Source organism: Anomaloglossus baeobatrachus, chromosome 7 (assembly GCF_048569485.1).
Source record: "Anomaloglossus baeobatrachus isolate aAnoBae1 chromosome 7, aAnoBae1.hap1, whole genome shotgun sequence".
NCBI classification, from domain to species: domain Eukaryota; kingdom Metazoa; phylum Chordata; class Amphibia; order Anura; family Aromobatidae; genus Anomaloglossus; species Anomaloglossus baeobatrachus.
Window position 1 is genome coordinate 74,801,891 of NC_134359.1, and position 21,344 is coordinate 74,823,234.

Sequence of the window (21,344 nt, forward strand, 5' to 3'; positions counted from 1 at the left end):
TGTAGTGTGCAACGCAGGCAGACGCGCTCTGCAAATGTCTTTGCACTAGTGGGACTATAGCAAAGTCCAATAGCCACGTATAGGATGCCACTAGGTACACTGAGTGTTTGCTAGTATAATGGCTTGGTTAGAATGAGTTGTAGTGTGCAACGCAGGCAGACGCGCTCTGCAAATGTCTTTGCACTAGTGGGACTATAGCAAAGTCCAATAGCCACGTATAGGATGCCACTAGGTACACTGAGTGTTTGCTAGTATAATGGCTTGGTTAGAATGAGTTGTAGTGTGCAACGCAGGCAGACGCGCTCTGCAAATGTCTTTGCACTAGTGGGACTATAGCAAAGTCCAATAGCCACGTATAGGATGCCACTAGGTACACTGAGTGTTTGCTAGTATAATGGCTTGGTTAGAATGAGTTGTAGTGTGCAACGCAGGCAGACGCGCTCTGCAAATGTCTTTGCACTAGTGGGACTATAGCAAAGTCCAATAGCCACGTATAGGATGCCACTAGGTACACTGAGTGTTTGCTAGTATAATGGCTTGGTTAGAATGAGTTGTAGTGTGCAACGCAGGCAGACGCGCTCTGCAAATGTCTTTGCACTAGTGGGACTATAGCAAAGTCCAATAGCCACGTATAGGATGCCACTAGGTACACTGAGTGTTTGCTAGTATAATGGCTTGGTTAGAATGAGTTGTAGTGTGCAACGCAGGCAGACGCGCTCTGCAAATGTCTTTGCACTAGTGGGACTATAGCAAAGTCCAATAGCCACGTATAGGATGCCACTAGGTACACTGAGTGTTTGCTAGTATAATGGCTTGGTTAGAATGAGTTGTAGTGTGCAACGCAGGCAGACGCGCTCTGCAAATGTCTTTGCACTAGTGGGACTATAGCAAAGTCCAATAGCCACGTATAGGATGCCACTAGGTACACTGAGTGTTTGCTAGTATAATGGCTTGGTTAGAATGAGTTGTAGTGTGCAACGCAGGCAGACGCGCTCTGCAAATGTCTTTGCACTAGTGGGACTATAGCAAAGTCCAATAGCCACGTATAGGATGCCACTAGGTACACTGAGTGTTTGCTAGTATAATGGCTTGGTTAGAATGAGTTGTAGTGTGCAACGCAGGCAGACGCGCTCTGCAAATGTCTTTGCACTAGTGGGACTATAGCAAAGTCCAATAGCCACGTATAGGATGCCACTAGGTACACTGAGTGTTTGCTAGTATAATGGCTTGGTTAGAATGAGTTGTAGTGTGCAACGCAGGCAGACGCGCTCTGCAAATGTCTTTGCACTAGTGGGACTATAGCAAAGTCCAATAGCCACGTATAGGATGCCACTAGGTACACTGAGTGTTTGCTAGTATAATGGCTTGGTTAGAATGAGTTGTAGTGTGCAACGCAGGCAGACGCGCTCTGCAAATGTCTTTGCACTAGTGGGACTATAGCAAAGTCCAATAGCCACGTATAGGATGCCACTAGGTACACTGAGTGTTTGCTAGTATAATGGCTTGGTTAGAATGAGTTGTAGTGTGCAACGCAGGCAGACGCGCTCTGCAAATGTCTTTGCACTAGTGGGACTATAGCAAAGTCCAATAGCCACGTATAGGATGCCACTAGGTACACTGAGTGTTTGCTAGTATAATGGCTTGGTTAGAATGAGTTGTAGTGTGCAACGCAGGCAGACGCGCTCTGCAAATGTCTTTGCACTAGTGGGACTATAGCAAAGTCCAATAGCCACGTATAGGATGCCACTAGGTACACTGAGTGTTTGCTAGTATAATGGCTTGGTTAGAATGAGTTGTAGTGTGCAATGCAGGCAGACGCGCTCTGCAAATGTCTTTGCACTAGTGGGACTATAGCAAAGTCCAATAGCCACGTATAGGATGCCACTAGGTACACTGAGTGTTTGCTAGTATAATGGCTTAGTTATCAGTTGGAGTGTGCAGAGGACAAGAGGGTACAGTGGCAGGATTGTGGTGCTCTGGGTAGAGGAATGGAAGACTGCCTTTCTATTCCCTCCTAATGGTGAAATGCAGGTAGGAAATCCCTGACCTGGGCTACACAGACGCTGTTGCTGTTTGCAGGACCTGTCACCTATGGCTCTCTGACCCTGCCGGTTGGAGCCCTTAAAAGGACTGCTATAAAGTGCTCTCCCTAAGCTGTCTAACGCTGTGTATGCAGCGCATACAGCTGTATCGGCTATAGGACTCAGGAAGACGGAGCTGCGACAGTGATGTCTGACACCAAAGACGCAGAAGGCAGATAATGGCGTCCGTGAAGAAAATGTCCGGTTTTATAATGCAGGGACATGTGACATGCAGATCCTATCACACATGCCGTTGCTTCTCTGGCTCAAAGTCCACTTAGCTGTGTGTGTGTCTGGGATTGGCTGACATGCTGGCCCGCCCCACAAGACGCGCGCGCTTAGGGAAGGAAGACAAGAAAAAAAAAAAAAAAAAAATGGCGATCGCCATTATAGAAACAGCAGTGATCTGAAGGCGCTGTTCACGCACACTATACACTGAAATGTGATAATAGTTTGATTCACAGAGTGACTTACACTATTACAGCAGAAACCAAGCTATGATTTAGCTGTTTTTTGGCTGCTAGAACCGTTCTCGAACGTTTCTAGAACTACCGAGCTTTTGCAAAAAGCTCGAGTTCTAGTTCGATCTAGAACATGCCCCAAAATCACTCGAGCCGCGAACTGGAGAACCACGAACCACGAACCGCGCTCAACTCTACTAATTAGAGACTAGGGTAGTTCACAAGAAACATGATCTCAGTCATAAATCCAGTTATGGTGATCAAAAACAATGAGATCAGTAGAGTAAGATTACATGACATGTATTGTATGGAATTGTCTGAGGGATGTGAACTAAATTAAGAAGCTGATCCTGCAGATTAATAGATTGCAATTATCAGCTTACACATCAATGATGTCTTTCCATAACTACTGTTTGCATAATTGGGATAGTCAAATCTTGGAGTGTACAAGTTATAGTTCTTCTCTGTATAAGTTGTCTCTATGGAGGTTTGTATAAATCTAGAATGTCCACTCAATAAATCATTAATAGTGATGAGCGAGTACTAAAAAGCTCGGGTGCTCGAAGCTCGGGCCGAGCCTCCCAAGATACTCGTGTACTCGGCCCGAGCACCGAGCCCAATGTTATCCTATGGGAGACCCGAGTATTTTTGTGAAATGACCCCCCGGCAGCATGTAGAAACCCTAAAAATGTCACAAAAGTCTCAGAAGAGTGCTCAAATGACATGGCATCAGCATGGGGAAGACCCCTTGAAGCATTTATCACTCAAAAGTCACAGATGTGAACAATTTTGTCCGAGTTTTACGCCATTTTTACGGACTCACCAGAAAACCTTCCAAAATGACACCAAAATGAATTTTCATGGCGGAAATGTTAAGGGCACATACCCAATAGTGAGATAGAGCTGGTGTATGTTACTTTTTGAGATTAATACATGAAAGATTTTACATGAAAACCTTGTGTGGCACTCCGATGTCCAAAACGCACGTTTTGTGCTTTTTACTAGCGATGTCGGTCATTTTTTTTTTTTTTATTCTATCTCCCTCAGTCCGTCGGTCTGTCTCTCTCTGTCTTGTCTGTCCCCCTCTCACAGTCTGTCGGTCAGTTCCCCCCCCCTCTCTTACTTACCGTTCCCCGATCACTGCCGCGGCGCTGCACAGCTGTTCAAACTCCGGTGGCTTTTCCTCTTTTGAAAAAGCCGGCCGCTCATTAATCAATCTCCTATTCCCTGCTGTCCTGCTTTTCGGCGCCTATGATTGGTTGCAGTGAGACACGCTCCCACACTGAGTGACAGCTGTCTCACTGCACCCAATCACAGCAGCCGGTGTGTGTATACTGTGCAGTGAAATAAATAATTAAATAATTAAAAAAAACGGCATGCGGTCCCCCCAATTTTAATACCAGCCAGATAAAGCCATACGGCTGAAGGCTGGTATTCTCAGGATGGGGAGCTCCACGTTATGGGGAGCCCCCCACCCTAACAATATCAGTCAGCAGCCGCCCAGAATTGCCGCATACATTAGATGCGACAGTTCTGGGGCTGTACCCGGCTCTTCCCGATTTACCCTGGTGCGTTGGCAAATCGGGGTAATAAGGAGTTAATGGCAGCCCATAGCTGCCACTAAATCCTAGATTAATCATGTCAGGCGTCTCCCCGAGATTCCTTCCATGATTAATCTGTAAATTACAGTTAAAAAGCACACACACCCGAAAAATCCTTTATTAGAAATAAAAAACACTAACAAAGTCCCTCATTACCAATTTATTAACCCCGACAAACCCTCCATGTCCGGCGTACTCCACAGTCCTCCAGCGTCGCGTCCAGCTCTGCTGCATGGAAGTGACAGGAGCTGCAGAAGACACCGCCGCTCCGGTCACCTCCACGCAGCTAATGAGATGAGTATAGCGATCAGCTGAGCTGTCACTGAGGTTACCTGGATCCAGCGGTGGATGCAGCGGTGGCCGCGGGTAACCTCAGTGACAGCTCAGCTGATCGCGCTACTCACCGCCGCTCCAGTCAGCTCCATGCACCAACTGAGGTGAGTATAGCGATCAGCTGCTGTCACTGAGGTTAATCGCGGCCACCGCTGGATCCAGCGGTGGCCGGGAGTTACCTGACTGACAGCAGCTGATCGCGCTATTCCCTTCATTAGCTGCGTGGAGGTGACCGGCGGCTTTTACTATTTTGAAAAAGCCGGCCGCTCATTAAACAATCTCCTATTCCCTGCTTTCCCCGCCCACCGGTGCCTATGATTGGTTGCAGTTAGACACGCCCCCACGCTGAGTGACAGGTGTCACACTGCACCCAATCACAGCAGCCGGTGGGCGTGTCTATACTGTGCAGCAAAATAAATTAATAAATAATTAAAAAAAACGGCGTGCGGTCCCCCCCCATTTTAATGCCAGCCAGATAAAGCCATACGGCTGAAGGCTGGTATTCTCAGGATGGGGAGCTCCACGTTATGGGGAGCCCCCCAGCCTAACAATATCAGTCAGCAGCCGCCCAGAATTGCCGCATACATTATATGCGACAGTTCTGGGGCTGTACCCGGCTCTTCCCGATTTGCCCTGGTGCTTTGGCAAATCGGGGTAATAAGGAGTTAATGGCAGCCCATAGCTGCCACTAAATCCTAGATTAATCATGTCAGGCGTCTATGAGACACCCTCCATGATTAATCTGTAAGTTACAGTAAATAAACACACACACCCGAAAAATCCTTTATTAGAAATAAAAAACACACACACATTCCCTGGTTCACCACTTTAATCAGCCCCAAAAAGCCCTCCATGTCCGGCGTCATCCAGGATGTTCCAGCGTCGCATCCTGCGCTGCTGCATAGAGGTGACCGGAGCTGCAGAAAACACCGCCGCTCCGGTCACTTCCACGCAGCAAATGAGGTGAGTAGCGCGATCAGCTGAGCTGTCACTGAGGTTACCCGCCGTCACTGGATCCAGTGACAGCGGGTAACCTCAGTGACAGCTCAGCTGATCGCACGGCTGTCTTCATTAGCTGCGTGGAGGTGACCGGAGCGGCGGTGTCTTCTGCAGCTCCTGTCACTTCCATGCAGCAGAGCTGGACGCGACGCCGGAGTCCGTGGAGTACGCCGGACATGGAGGGTTTGTCGGGGTTAATAAATTGGTAATGAGGGACTTTGTTAGTGTTTTTTATTTCTAATAAAGGATTTTTCGGGTGTGTGTGTTTTTTAACTGTAATTTACAGATTAATCATGGAAGGAATCTCGGGGAGACGCCTGACATGATTAATCTAGGATTTAGTGGCAGCTATGGGCTGCCATTAACTCCTTATTACCCCGATTTGCCAACGCACCAGGGTAAATCGGGAAGAGCCGGGTACAGTCCCAGAACTGTCGCATATAATGTATGCGGCAATTCTGGGCGGCTGTTGGCTGATATTGTTAGGGTGGGGGGCTCCCCATAACGTGGAGCTCCCCATCCTGAGAATACCAGCCTTCAGCCGTATGGCTTTATCTGGCTGGTTTTAAAAATGGGGGGAACCGCACGCCGTTTTTTTTAATTATTTAATAAATAATTAAAATTAATAATTAAAATTAATAAATAATTAAAAAAAACGGCGTGCGGTTCCCCCCATTTTTAAAACCAGCCAGATAAAGCCATACGGCTGAAGGCTGGTATTCTCAGGATGGGGAGCTCCACGTTATGGGGAGCCCCCCACCCTAACAATATCAGCCAACAGCCGCCCAGAATTGCCGCATACATTATATGCGACAGTTCTGGGACTGTACCCGGCTCTTCCCGATTTGCCCTGGTGCGTTGGCAAATCGGGGTAATAAGGAGTTATTGGCAGCCCATAGCTGCCAATAAGTCCTAGATTAATCATGTCAGGCGTCTATGAGACACCCTCCATGATTAATCTGTAAGTTACAGTAAATAAACACACACACACCAGAAAAAATCCTTTATTAGAAATAAAAACACACACATATACCCTGGTTCACCACTTTAATCAGCCCGAAAAAGCCCTCCTTGTCCGGCGTAATCCAGGATGATCCAGCGTCGCATGCAGCGCTGCTCCATGGAGGTGACCGGAGCCGCAGCACACACAGCCGCTCCGGTCACCTCCACACAGCAAATGAACACAGCCGCGCGATCAGCTGCTGTCACTGAGGTTACCCGCGGCCACCGGTGGATGCAGCGGTGGCCGCGGGTAACCTCAGTGACAGCAGCTGATCGCGCGGCTGTGTTCATTTGCTGTGTGGAGGTGACCGGAGCGGCTGTGTGTGCTGCGGCTCCGGTCACCTCCATGGAGCAGCGCTGCATGCGACGCTGGATCATCCTGGATTACGCCGGACAAGGAGGGCTTTTTCGGGCTGATTAAAGTGGTGAACCAGGGTATATGTGTGTGTTTTTATTTCTAATAAAGGATTTTTCGGGTGTGTGTGTTTATTTACTGTAACTTACAGATTAATCATGGAAGGTGTCTCATAGACGCATGACATGATTAATCTAGGACTTATTGGCAGCTATGGGCTGCCAATAACTCCTTATTACCCCGATTTGCCAACGCACCAGGGTAAATCGGGAAGAGCCGGGTACAGCCCCAGAACTGTCGCATATAATGTATGCGGCAATTCTGGCCAGCTGCTGACTGATATTGTTAGGGTGGGGGGCTCCCCATAACGTGGGGCTCCCCATCCTGAGAATACCAGCCTTCAGCTGTATGGCTTTATCTGGCTGGTATTAAAATTGGGGGGAACCGCATGCCGTTTTTTTAATTATTTATTTATTTATTTTACTGCACAGTATAGACACGCCCACCGGCTGCTGTGATTGGGTGCAGTGTGACACCTGTCACTCAGCGTGGGGGCGTGTCTCACTGCAACCAATCATAGGCGCCTGTGGGCGTGGAAAGCAGGGAATATGAGATGGCTGTGTACAGAGCACCGCGCGCCGGCCGGTATAAAGGCTCGGTCACGCTGTGCAGGCCGGCCAATCACTGCAATTCCACAACTAACAGGGCTGTGGCATTGCAGTGGTCTGCCAGCCAATCCCTGCATGAGGGCTGGCTCTCAAAAGAGCGCCAACATGCAGGGATGACGACCACGAGTAAAGCACGAGTATTGCAAAATTACTCGGTACCCGCCGAGTAGCCCGAGTACAGTGATACTCGTGCGAGTACCGAGTAGTTACAAGCATGCTCGCTCATCACTAATCATTAAATGTATAAAGATAATGGCAGAGTCTAATGCGATATTCACAGCAACTGAGAGCAGAGGAGAGATAAAATTCTTGTTTCTGCACGGAAAGTCCGAAAATGATATTCATGGTGATATGTCGCAGACATTGGGGGATCAATGCCCTTCATATTCCACAGTTAAGAACTCGGTTGCCAAATTTAAAATGAGCCACTTCAGCACCAATGATGAGGAACGTCTTGGACGACCGAGAGTGGTTGATGTTCCGGAGATAGTTGATGCTGTGCACAACCTCATACTGGAGAATGGAAGAATTTCAGCTAAAGCAATAGCAGACATCATGGGGATTTCCCATGAACATGTTTGTGTCATTATCCATGAACATTTGGACATGAGGAAGTGATCTGCAAAGTGGGTCCCCAAATGTTTGACAACAGATCAAAGAAGCATGCGAGTGAAAACTTCTCGGTCCATTTGTCAGCGTTTCCGGACTGATAAGAACTTCCTGGATCAACTGGTCACTATGGATGAAACCTGGATTTATTTGTATGAGCCTGAAAACAAGGAGCAGTCAAGAGTGGAGGCAGAGTGGTTCTCCTCGTCCAAAGAAGTTCAGGGTGCAAAAATCAGCTACTAAGGTGATGGTGTCTGTGTTCTGGGATAAGGAGGGCGTGCTGCTATGTGGATTACCTTCAAAAGGGTTCCACCATCAATGCAAGGTATTACATTGAACTTTTGGACCAATTGAAGCCAGCTCTGAAGGCCAAAAGGTGCAGCAAGCTGTCCAAAAGAATCTTGTTCCTGAAAGACAATACCTCCACTCACACTGCACAAGTGACCACGGCAAAAGTGGCAGAGCTGGGCTTCCAGCTAGTAGAACACCCAGCTTATTCACCAGATCTAGCTCCCTCCGACTATCACCTGTTTCCAAACCTGAAGAAACACCTCAAGGGTACCAAAATTCACACCATTGCTGATGCCATGGCTGCTACAGATACCTGGTTTGAGGCACAACTAAAATCCTTCTTTTTGCTAGACTTACTGAACTTGGAATACCGATGTAAGAAGTGTGCTGACATCAGTGGAGAGTATGTGGAATAAATGTAAAGTTTCATCATTCTATCTCGTTTTTTTCTGGGTAAAGCCAAAGACTTATGAGTAGCCCCTCGTATACAAAGTAAATTGTGAGAGATACAATTTAAAGGGGTGGTCCGGCATCTAACATGTCCTTCCTAAATATCTATCTTTGCACCTGCACCACTTTCATAATTAGTTTACTATATAATACCTTACACTTCTCCCTATCTAATTAATCCCTAGATGTTTTGTTTTTTTTTTACTGACGTTTTATTTAAGAGAATACTCAAAAATGAAATCACTGGGGGCTGTGGCTGCACTCATGTCCTTCAAATCTGTCGCCCCTCCTGTATGACATTAGGGGGCGAGGATGGATCATCAGTTGAGATGAGTGGATCAGGTAAAATTTGAATTAGCCTGTTAGCACAGATTCTCCTGAAAAATTTGATTTGTAGAGAAGTTATTCAAATTTACGAGGTAGAACGTATATATATGTCCTAGGTCGCCTCCCTTCCTTTGATGTGGGTTTATGAGCTGAGCCCACATCTTTCCCCACACATTTCTGCTGATCTGATTAGTCGACATGTGCAGCTTACACATGTAGGTGGATCGGAAATCCACCAGCGCCTGTTAACCCCTTAGATCACGTTGTCAAACTCTGACAGTGCAATTTAATGTGATTCGACAGGGATTGCGCTGTTCCCCGCCGCCATGTGTTGTCATGATAGCGTAGAGCAGGGGTCCCCAAACTACGGCCCGCGGGCCGCATCCGGCCCCCGGAGGCCATTTACCCGGCCCGTATCACATTTTCCTTGTGTTATTTCAATTGTAAGCGCACAGGCGCTTACAATTGAAATAACCCGCTGAGCGCTACACGGGAAGTCTCGTTCCTGTGTAGACGCTCGGCGCTCATCGTCCAGACCTAGAATGATCACGTCATGACGCACGACGTGCTCATCTAGGCCTTACAGCTGAAGACAGAGGAGCCGGGACCACAGCGCGAGAGCGGCTGCACTGCAAGGTAAAGTCTATTTTCACTTTTTTTTACTGGGCATGGAGGAGGATCAGAGAGCTGGATCTATATGGGGGATTGATGGGACTTATATGGGAGAGAGCAGGACATATATGGGGGAGAGACCTGGCCCTATATGAGGGAGACTGCATGGGACCTATATGGGGGGAAGAGCATGGGACCTATATGAGGGAGACTGCATGGGACCTATATGGGGGAGACTGCATGGGACCTATATGGGGAAGAGCATGGGACCTATATGGGGGAAAGAGCTGGCCCTATATGAGGGAGACTGCATGGGACCTATATGGGGGAGACTGCATGGGACCTATATGGGGGAAGAGCATGGGCCCTATATGGGGGAAAGAGCTGACCCTATATGAGGGAGACTGCATGGGACCTATATGAGGGAGAGCTGGACATATATGGGGTAGAGACCTGGCCCTATATGAGGGAGACTGTATTGGACCTATATGGGGGAAAGAGCTGACCCTATATGAGGGAGACTGCATGGGACCTATATGGGGGAGACTGCATGGGACCTATATGGGGGAAGAGCATGGGACCTATATGGGGGAAAGGGCTGGCCCTATATGGGGGAGACTGCATGGGACCTATATGGGGGAGACTGCATGGGACCTATATGGGGGAGACTGCATGGGACCTATATGGGAGAGAGCATGGGACCTATATGAGGGAAAGAGCTGGACCTATATGGGGGAGAGAGCTGGACTTATATGGGGGCAGAGTGCTGGACCTATTTGCGGGAAGAGAGAAGCACATTTCAGAGGTGCACTGTGCTGTATTTGGGGAGTACAGTGTATGTAAGTGTTATAATCTGATGTACAGTGTGTGTACAGTATTATTGTTGGCATATATTGTTTTTGTAGGGCTGTATATATATCTATTGGTATTTTACTAATGGCAATTTGGAATCCCTAGGAAACAATGACGTCAAAAAAGAGAAAAATTGACTCGGAGTGTAGGATATTCAATTATTTTCGATTATTTTGAATGTTGTATTTGTTCCCTTTTTGTTTTACTTTAAAATGAGATACATGTAGTGTGCAAAGGGATTTTCATAGTTTTTCTTATAGTCCGGCCCTCCAATGGTCTGAGCGACAGTGAACTGGCCCCCTGTGTAAAACGTTTGGGGACCCCTGGCGTAGAGTCAGTTGATGTCCCCTGTCTCTATCATGACTCACTTCCTATGAAATATGGAGAGAAGATATGCACACAAGTGACTATGTAAGGGGAACTGTATAAAGCTGTGGACAAAGAAGCGCAAATAGGGTATTACCCCAATAAAATGGGGTGAGGGAAGGGGAGTGAATACTCACCAGATGGAGTTGTGCAAGTCACAACCCCTTTGACAGCATGTAAATCGTTAATCCAGGCAGCAGCCACCCGCCGGCAGATAACAGAGAACAATAGAGATAGGTGATAATGCCTCGCCACAGATCACTTCAGGAACAGTAAGATTAACGTATCTTTATTGGCATAGGTCTACGCGTTTCAGGAGTCAAGCTCCCTTCCTCAGGACCGTAAGGAACCAAGAGACATCAAATCTAAAATGGTGTCCACTGACATACATTAAATAACTCCATTGACGTCACAGGGACCATCCCCCATGAAAAAAATGAGCGGGAAGAGCACGTTGCATCAGAGAACATGACATCATATACATATTTGCATATGCTAATCAAAACACACTATGCGCAAAAACATTTAAAGAAATCAATTAGAAATATGTAACATATCTATAAGACAGTCAATGTGAAAAAGAACAATGATCAAAGCTAAACCTTTGTCAACCCAGACTGTATGAACAAAATGAATAAAAACCAATAAAGGAATGATGTGCAAAAAAAATGTGTGTTAAATGAGTGTAATGATTGTCTGTATTACTCATAAAGCTAGGGATTAGAACTCCCACGATATAAGCCAAAGACTGTAGAGAACAAGAATGAACCCTCACGATCCATTGTGGCCATCGCGGCATACGTGAACACATTACAGACTATAAGGTGCTATCAACCAAAAAAGTGTGAAATAGAGAATAAAGACCATTTGACAGGCTGTGAACGTCTATTCTGGAAGTGGCCGAACAAGTGACAGATGAAACCCACTGTTGGTAACTTCCCACCGACTACAGTTCACAGAAGTTCAATACCGTGGGAAAAAGATCCAGTGCGCCTGCGTCCGAGAGCTAGCAGGTCAAATAAGTTCAAGACCGTGGGAATTAGAACAGAGCGCATGCGTCTCTTATAAATAAATAGTCCAGTGTTAATACTGTAGTGAAAAGTGCTCATACGGCTAAACCATTCAAGTTTAGTGAAAGATACAGTGTAGAAAGGAACCCACATTAAAGAAACTTGACAAACAATCATGTCCCACATTATGCCTGTATCAGCGGGCATGAACCTTCCGGTAAAAAGTGTATATATATATGGGTGCATGCTGCTCCTATGTTGGAGCCGGCCACAGGCAACGCCGCTAGTCCAGGGGGCCAGAGCTTAGAGCAAACATACAAATACCGATATAAATAGTGCACACAGACACAGAATATAAATACATAAAAATGGCAAGTATGAACCACAATAAAAAACCTATGCACTAACAATAATAAATAGGGAATAATAAAAAATTTTTATAAAATACATATATAATTATAAAAATAAAAAATGTAAATTTATATGTAGTATTAAATAGTTAAAAATAATAATAAAAATAAAAATAAAACCAAATGTATCTCAATCAGTGGAATAAATCTGTAATCTCATTGAGACCCCGTGGTTTGAGCGTGTTGAGTCTATAGATCCAGAAAGTCTCCTTTCTGTTCAGTACCCTCATTCTGTCCGGAACATGTGGGGGTATTTGTTCAATGGGAGTCACTTTGAGTTTTATTTTCTTCCCATGTATTACGGTGGTGTGTCGTGACAGGCCATGGAGCATAAAGCCCACCTTAATGTTGTGTCTATGGGAGTTTATGCGATTATGCAATGGTTGTATAGTCCTACCTATATAATTTTTTCCACAGTCACATTCGATTAAATAAATAACAAAATCAGACTGGCAGGTGAGGCGTCCCTTAATCATACAGTCTGTATCCTCCGGGGTCGGACCAAAAAACACCCTTCCATGTTGAATATTCTTACAACACATACAATTCTTAGCCCCACATCTAAAAACTCCTATGTTATTATTATTATTAATAGCTGGATACAAATGGTTTCTAAGTCTGCTGGGGGCAAGTTGGTTCCTCAAGTTGGAAGCTCTGCGGAATGTGATCCCCGGGTGTAACGGCAAAGCTTCCTTAAGATAGGGATCATTGAGTAGAATGGGCCAATGTTTCTTTAGAATATTCTTAACCAATTCCCCATCACAACTAAATGTAGTGAGAAAATTTGCCCGAAACCTGTCATTGTATAGATCATCACTTTCCTTCAATAGACCTATCCTACTAATAAGATCAGCCTGACTGAGATCCCTATTAGCCTGATAAGCCCTTTTAATTATGGCTGGGGGATACCTCTTTTCTAAAAATCTACCTCTCAAAATAGAAGCTTGGTTAGTAAAATCTTTATCCAGAGTACAATTTCTTCTAATCCTTTGGTATTGATTATAGGAAATGTTACGTAGCCATTTCTCATAATGATTGCTAGCAAAATTAATATAGCCATTGCTATCAACCTTTTTGAAAAAGGTCTTGGTGATAATGGCATCATTATTATGCATAATGGATAGGTCAAGGAAATCGATGGTGGTACGATCTATCGTAGGTGAAAAATTCAAACCCCAGGAGTTGTTAGCTATATCCTCCAAAAAAAGTGAACAATCATTATCCACATCATCCCAAATGATGAATAAATCATCTATATATCTCTTATAGACAATCACACGCTTAAAGAATTTTGAGGAGTATATATGGTGTAGCTCAAAAAGCCCCATCACCAAATTGGCAAAGGTGGGTGCAGCTTTAGAGCCCATCGCTACTCCGCAACACTGACGGTATATGAGATCTTGGAAAGTGAAGAAGTTGTTTCTTAGAATAAACGACATACTATCTAGTAGAAAATCTTTTTGTGTCGGTGGCAGACGTTCATCGATCTCCAAAAATTGCTTAAAGCATTCCAATCCTAAGCGATGTGAAATGTTAGTATATAATGATGCTATGTCCAGAGTAATAAAAATGAAAGATTCTTTCCACACCACATCTTTCAAAATCTCTATAAGGTGGGGGGAGTCTCTAAGATAACTCCTTAGATTGGTAACGTGTGGCCTCATCGTGTAGTCAACATATGCTGATAAATTTTCTGTAAGGGATCCTATTCCCGAGATAATAGGTCGACCTGGGGGGTTGACTAAGCATTTGTGAATCTTCGGGAGATGATAATAAAATGCCATCGTGGGATTGCTTTTTTCCAGAAATTTAAATTCATTTTTATTGAGAATGCCATTATTTGCTGCCTTTTTAATAAGTGTATGATACTCTGCAATCGAGTTATGGTATTCAACAATATCAACGATTCTATAGTGTTCACTATTAGAAAGCATTCTCATCGCTTCCTTGATGTAATCATCTCTATCCTGTATTACGATCCCCCCACCCTTATCAGCATTGCGGATAATGAGGTTACAGTTATTCTTTAGGGAGAGGAGTGCCTCTTTTTCTTCCCTGGTGAGATTATTCTTATGAGGATTTGTGTTTTTATTATTAATAAGCCGCTTAAAATCTTCCAGGACTAAGTCACTGAAGGTACGTATATGATGTCCAGCGCTTTGTGTGGGGTAGAAGTGGGATTTCACCTTGTACTCTGTATGAAAGAAATCGTCTGATGCTACATTAATATTGGCAGGGATAACTTTGTTCACTTGAAAGTGTCTGGTAAGGGTCAGTTTTCTAACGAATTTCTGAAAGTCAAGAAATAACTCAAAATTATTGGAGGATTTCGCTGGACAAAAGGAAAGTCCCTTATTTAATAATCTGATCTCATTTTTCGAAAGGGTGTAGCTAGATAAATTAAAAATCCCACTGGTGTCCTCAGTAACTACATATTTCTTTTCCCTTTTTTGTTTGAGCCGTAATCCAGCTCTAGTACCCCTGTAACGCTTTTTCTTTCCCCCCCCCTGGGGGTAAGGAAATCTGTTATAGGCACCTGTACATTCCTTGCCAGGGGCAAAAAAGGAACACAGGAATTGTGTACCATTGATAATACCCGTGTGAACAATTCCTGTGTTCCTTTTTTGCCCCTGGCAAGGAATGTACAGGTGCCTATAACAGATTTCCTTACCCCCAGGGGGGGGAAAAGAAAAAGCGTTACAGGGGTACTAGAGCTGGATTACGGCTCAAACAAAAAAGGGAAAAGAAATATGTAGTTACTGAGGACACCAGTGGGATTTTTAATTTATCTAGCTACACCCTTTCGAAAAATGAGATCAGATTATTAAATAAGGGACTTTCCTTTTGTCCAGCGAAATCCTCCAATAATTTTGAGTTATTTCTTGACTTTCAGAAATTCGTTAGAAAACTGACCCTTACCAGACACTTTCAAGTGAACAAAGTTATCCCTGCCAATATTAATGTAGCATCAGACGATTTCTTTCATACAGAGTACAAGGTGAAATCCCACTTCTACCCCACACAAAGCGCTGGACATCATATACGTACCTTCAGTGACTTAGTCCTGGAAGATTTTAAGCGGCTTATTAATAATAAAAACACAAATCCTCATAAGAATAATCTCACCAGGGAAGAAAAAGAGGCACTCCTCTCCCTAAAGAATAACTGTAACCTCATTATCCGCAATGCTGATAAGGGTGGGGGGATCGTAATACAGGATAGAGATGATTACATCAAGGAAGCGATGAGAATGCTTTCTAATAGTGAACACTATAGAATCGTTGATATTGTTGAATACCATAACTCGATTGCAGAGTATCATACACTTATTAAAAAGGCAGCAAATAATGGCATTCTCAATAAAAATGAATTTAAATTTCTGGAAAAAAGCAATCCCACGATGGCATTTTATTATCATCTCCCGAAGATTCACAAATGCTTAGTCAACCCCCCAGGTCGACCTATTATCTCGGGAATAGGATCCCTTACAGAAAATTTATCAGCATATGTTGACTACACGATGAGGCCACACGTTACCAATCTAAGGAGTTATCTTAGAGACTCCCCCCACCTTATAGAGATTTTGAAAGATGTGGTGTGGAAAGAATCTTTCATTTTTATTACTCTGGACATAGCATCATTATATACTAACATTTCACATCGCTTAGGATTGGAATGCTTTAAGCAATTTTTGGAGATCGATGAACGTCTGCCACCGACACAAAAAGATTTTCTACTAGATAGTATGTCGTTTATTCTAAGAAACAACTTCTTCACTTTCCAAGATCTCATATACCGTCAGTGTTGCGGAGTAGCGATGGGCTCTAAAGCTGCACCCACCTTTGCCAATTTGGTGATGGGGCTTTTTGAGCTACACCATATATACTCCTCAAAATTCTTTAAGCGTGTGATTGTCTATAAGAGATATATAGATGATTTATTCATCATTTGGGATGATGTGGATAATGATTGTTCACTTTTTTTGGAGGATATAGCTAACAACTCCTGGGGTTTGAATTTTTCACCTACGATAGATCGTACCACCATCGATTTCCTTGACCTATCCATTATGCATAATAATGATGCCATTATCACCAAGACCTTTTTCAAAAAGGTTGATAGCAATGGCTATATTAATTTTGCTAGCAATCATTATGAGAAATGGCTACGTAACATTCCCTATAATCAATACCAAAGGATTAGAAGAAATTGTACTCTGGATAAAGATTTTACTAACCAAGCTTCTATTTTGAGAGGTAGATTTTTAGAAAAGAGGTATCCCCCAGCCATAATTAAAAGGGCTTATCAGGCTAATAGGGATCTCAGTCAGGCTGATCTTATTAGTAGGATAGGTCTATTGAAGGAAAGTGATGATCTATACAATGACAGGTTTCGGGCAAATTTTCTCACTACATTTAGTTGTGATGGGGAATTGGTTAAGAATATTCTAAAGAAACATTGGCCCATTCTACTCAATGATCCCTATCTTAAGGAAGCTTTGCCGTTACACCCGGGGATCACATTCCGCAGAGCTTCCAACTTGAGGAACCAACTTGCCCCCAGCAGACTTAGAAACCATTTGTATCCAGCTATTAATAATAATAATAACATAGGAGTTTTTAGATGTGGGGCTAAGAATTGTATGTGTTGTAAGAATATTCAACATGGAAGGGTGTTTTTTGGTCCGACCCCGGAGGATACAGACTGTATGATTAAGGGACGCCTCACCTGCCAGTCTGATTTTGTTATTTATTTAATCGAATGTGACTGTGGAAAAAATTATATAGGTAGGACTATACAACCATTGCATAATCGCATAAACTCCCATAGACACAACATTAAGGTGGGCTTTATGCTCCATGGCCTGTCACGACACACCACCGTAATACATGGGAAGAAAATAAAACTCAAAGTGACTCCCATTGAACAAATACCCCCACATGTTCCGGACAGAATGAGGGTACTGAACAGAAAGGAGACTTTCTGGATCTATAGACTCAACACGCTCAAACCACGGGGTCTCAATGAGATTACAGATTTATTCCACTGATTGAGATACATTTGGTTTTATTTTTATTTTTATTATTATTTTTAACTATTTAATACTACATATAAATTTACATTTTTTATTTTTATAATTATATATGTATTTTATAAAAAATTTTTATTATTCCCTATTTATTATTGTTAGTGCATAGGTTTTTTATTGTGGTTCATACTTGCCATTTTTATGTATTTATATTCTGTGTCTGTGTGCACTATTTATATCGGTATTTGTATGTTTTCTCTAAGCTCTGGCCCCTTGGACTAGCGGCGTTGCCTGTGGCCGGCTCCAACATAGGAGCAGCATGCACCCATATATATATACACTTTTTACCGGAAGGTTCATGGCCGCTGATACAGGCATAATGTGGGACATGATTGTTTGTCAAGTTTCTTTAATGTGGGTTCCTTTCTACACTGTATCTTTCACTAAACTTGAATGGTTTAGCCGTATGAGCACTTTTCACTACAGTATTAACACTGGACTATTTATTTATAAGAGACGCATGCGCTCTGTTCTAATTCCCACGGTCTTGAACTTATTTGACCTGCTAGCTCTCGGACGCAGGCGCACTGGATCTTTTTCCCACGGTATTGAACTTCTGTGAACTGTAGTCGGTGGGAAGTTACCAACAGTGGGTTTCATCTGTCACTTGTTCGGCCACTTCCAGAATAGACGTTCACAGCCTGTCAAATGGTCTTTATTCTCTATTTCACACTTTTTTGGTTGATAGCACCTTATAGTCTGTAATGTGTTCACGTATGCCGCGATGGCCACAATGGATCGTGAGGGTTCATTCTTGTTCTCTACAGTCTTTGGCTTATATCGTGGGAGTTCTAATCCCTAGCTTTATGAGTAATACAGACAATCATTACACTCATTTAACACACATTTTTTTTGCACATCATTCCTTTATTGGTTTTTATTCATTTTGTTCATACAGTCTGGGTTGACAAAGGTTTAGCTTTGATCATTGTTCTTTTTCACATTGACTGTCTTATAGATATGTTACATATTTCTAATTGATTTCTTTAAATGTTTTTGCGCATAGTGTGTTTTGATTAGCATATGCAAATATGTATATGATGTCATGTTCTCTGATGCAACGTGCTCTTCCCGCTCGTTTTTTTCATGGGGGATGGTCCCTGTGACGTCAATGGAGTTATTTAATGTATGTCAGTGGACACCATTTTAGATTTGATGTCTCTTGGTTCCTTACGGTCCTGAGGAAGGGAGCTTGACTCCTGAAACGCGTAGACCTATGCCAATAAAGATACGTTAATCTTACTGTTCCTGAAGTGATCTGTGGCGCGGCATTATCACCTATCTCTATTGTTCTCTGTTATATGTAAGGGGAAGACGGAGTTAGCATTTTTATCTCGAAAACGGAACGAGATAGAGAAAAAAAGTGAATTAAAATATTGTAGGGCATCATCAATTCAATACGAATCGACACCTTACATACAGAAATACTATGATATGAAACCCATGACCCCCCAAAACATTGAATGCTGGTCACGCATATGGCGCTCATTTGACTTTGATGCTCAAAGTGGCCACCGTCAGCTGCAATGTACATCTGGCCTCTGCACAGCATACTGTATCTTGCTGCACGTTGTGCAATATGGTAGGTGACACATTTGCACAAGCATCTGTGATACATCGTCGTAGGTCCTGCAATGTTGGTGGAGGGGTCGCATACACCTGCTGTTTAAGGTGACCTCACAGAAAGAAGTCCAATAGAGTCAGGTCAGGTGAGCGTGGAGGCCACTCCACACAGCCACCATACCCAATGACTTGTAGGACGGTCTCCATGAGGTATCGCTTCACGTCTGCAGCCTCGTGAGTTTTACACGTTCTAATCATAGCATTTCTGTATGCAAGGTGTCGATTCGTATTGAATTGAGGATGCCCCACAATTGTTTAATTCACTTTTTTTCTCTATCTTGTTTCGTTTTCGAGATAAAAATGCTAACTCCGTTGTTTTCCACCAGGTGGCGCTATAGGTGGTTTCATTGCGTAGCGCATGGCTACTTTACTATACCTAGACACCACTTCTATGCCTATAGCTGCCGCCGTTCTCAAGTTAATGGCGGTGGACAGGATATGGATGGACACACTGTATAAAGAAACATGACACACTGGGATTTTCTTCTAGAAGATATTAGCCTGTGAATAACCTCCTGACCAAAATGAGAAATCTCTCCACCAAAAAATGTGTTCAAATAACCCCATTAATTAGACTCATAGTATATGTTATAAAAATGATCTAATAATAATGATAATCTAAAATAAATCATGAAAACTTACCACTCACAGCTCCACCACAGTTTCCATTGTTTGAGTCAATTGGAAAGTCCGTCATTGATTCTTAAAATACAAAAACAAGCAAAAAATATTGGTCAATATAAAAATATGGTCGATATTCAAATACTTCTTAACTAATGATAAGCGATCACTACCATGCTCGGTACTGGTAACTAGTAATGAGCGGGCACTACCATGCGTAGGTGCTCGGTATTCTTAACTAGTGATGAGCGAGCACTACCATGCTCGGGTGCTCGGTACTCATAACTAGTGATGAGTGAGCACTACCATGCTCGGGTGCTCGGTACTCGTAACTAGTGATGAGTGGGCACTACCATGCGTAGGTGCTCGGTATTCTTAACTAGTGATGAGCGAGCACTACCATGCTCGGGTGCTCGGTACTCATAACTAGTGATGAGTGAACACTACCATGCTCGGGTGCTCGGTACTCGTAACTAGTGATGAGTGGGCACTACCATGCTCGGGTGCTCGGTACTCGTGACTAGTGATGAGCGGGCACTACCATGCTCTGGTGCTCAGTACTCATAACTAGTGATGAGTGGGCACTACCATGCTCGGGTGCTCGGTACTCATAACTAGTGATGAGCAAGCACTACCATGCTCGGGTGCTCGGTACTCGTAACTAGTGATGAGTGGGCACTACCATGCTCGGGTGCTCGGTACTCATAACTAGTGATGAGCGAGCACTACCATGCTCGGGTGCTCGGTACTCGTAACTAGTGATGAGTGGGCACTACCATGCTCGGGTGCTCGGTACTCGTGACTAGTGATGAGCGGGCACTACCATGCTTAGGTGTTCGGTACTCGTGACTAGTGATGAGCGAGCACTACCATGCTCGGGTGCTCGATACTCGTGACTAGTGATGAGCGGGCACTACCATGCTTAGGTGCTCGATACTCGTGACTAGTGATGAGAGAGCACTATCATGCTTAGGTGCTCAGTACTTGTAACTAGTGATGAGCGAGCACTACAATACTCGGGTACTCGGTACTCGAAATGAGCAAATCGGAAAATCTTCCAGATAAATGCTCGTTTTCCACTGACTTCCATTATACTCAGTAGACAAGTCCAGCCCGTCCGAGTATCCGTTTCAAGAACAGAGCACACAAGCATGGTAGTGCTCACTCATCCCTATTCTTAAAATGTTCTGTGTTCTGAGCATGTTACTTTCTTACTAATCCATACCATAATTGTTGGCACTTGCTACATTGAACATACATCATATGAAATGGTTTTCGTTCATTTATGTTTTTTGGAAAAAAAAAAAAACACAACTACAGATGAATCAAAATTGGTGCAAAAAATCATTACCAGGTTAAGGGCATGTGCGCACGCTGAGTATTTGTTTGTAGAGATTTTCTGCACCTTCTGGCACAAAAGCGCACCAAAAATGAGCTGCGTTTTGATGTGTTTTTTGGTACGTTTTGGACATGACAGTTCCTTTTAATTATAGACGACACATGGACTGCACACCGATGGCATCCATGTGACCAAGGTTTCTCGGACCTGTAGATTTGTGTGGGTGACTGGTTAAAATTTGGGAT

The 21,344-nt window shown here is 43.8% G+C and overlaps 1 protein-coding gene across 1 annotated transcript in view; it reads right to left on the minus strand.

Annotated features, from left to right (window-relative positions):
* The window catches only part of FRZB (frizzled related protein), a 99,971-nt gene that overhangs the window by 40,742 nt on the left and 37,885 nt on the right, over positions 1 to 21,344 (minus strand). The window contains exon 2 of the mRNA XM_075318897.1: positions 19,782 to 19,841. Coding sequence (XP_075175012.1) covers positions 19,782 to 19,841 — 60 coding nt within the window. The remainder of the gene's footprint in view (positions 1 to 19,781; positions 19,842 to 21,344) is intronic.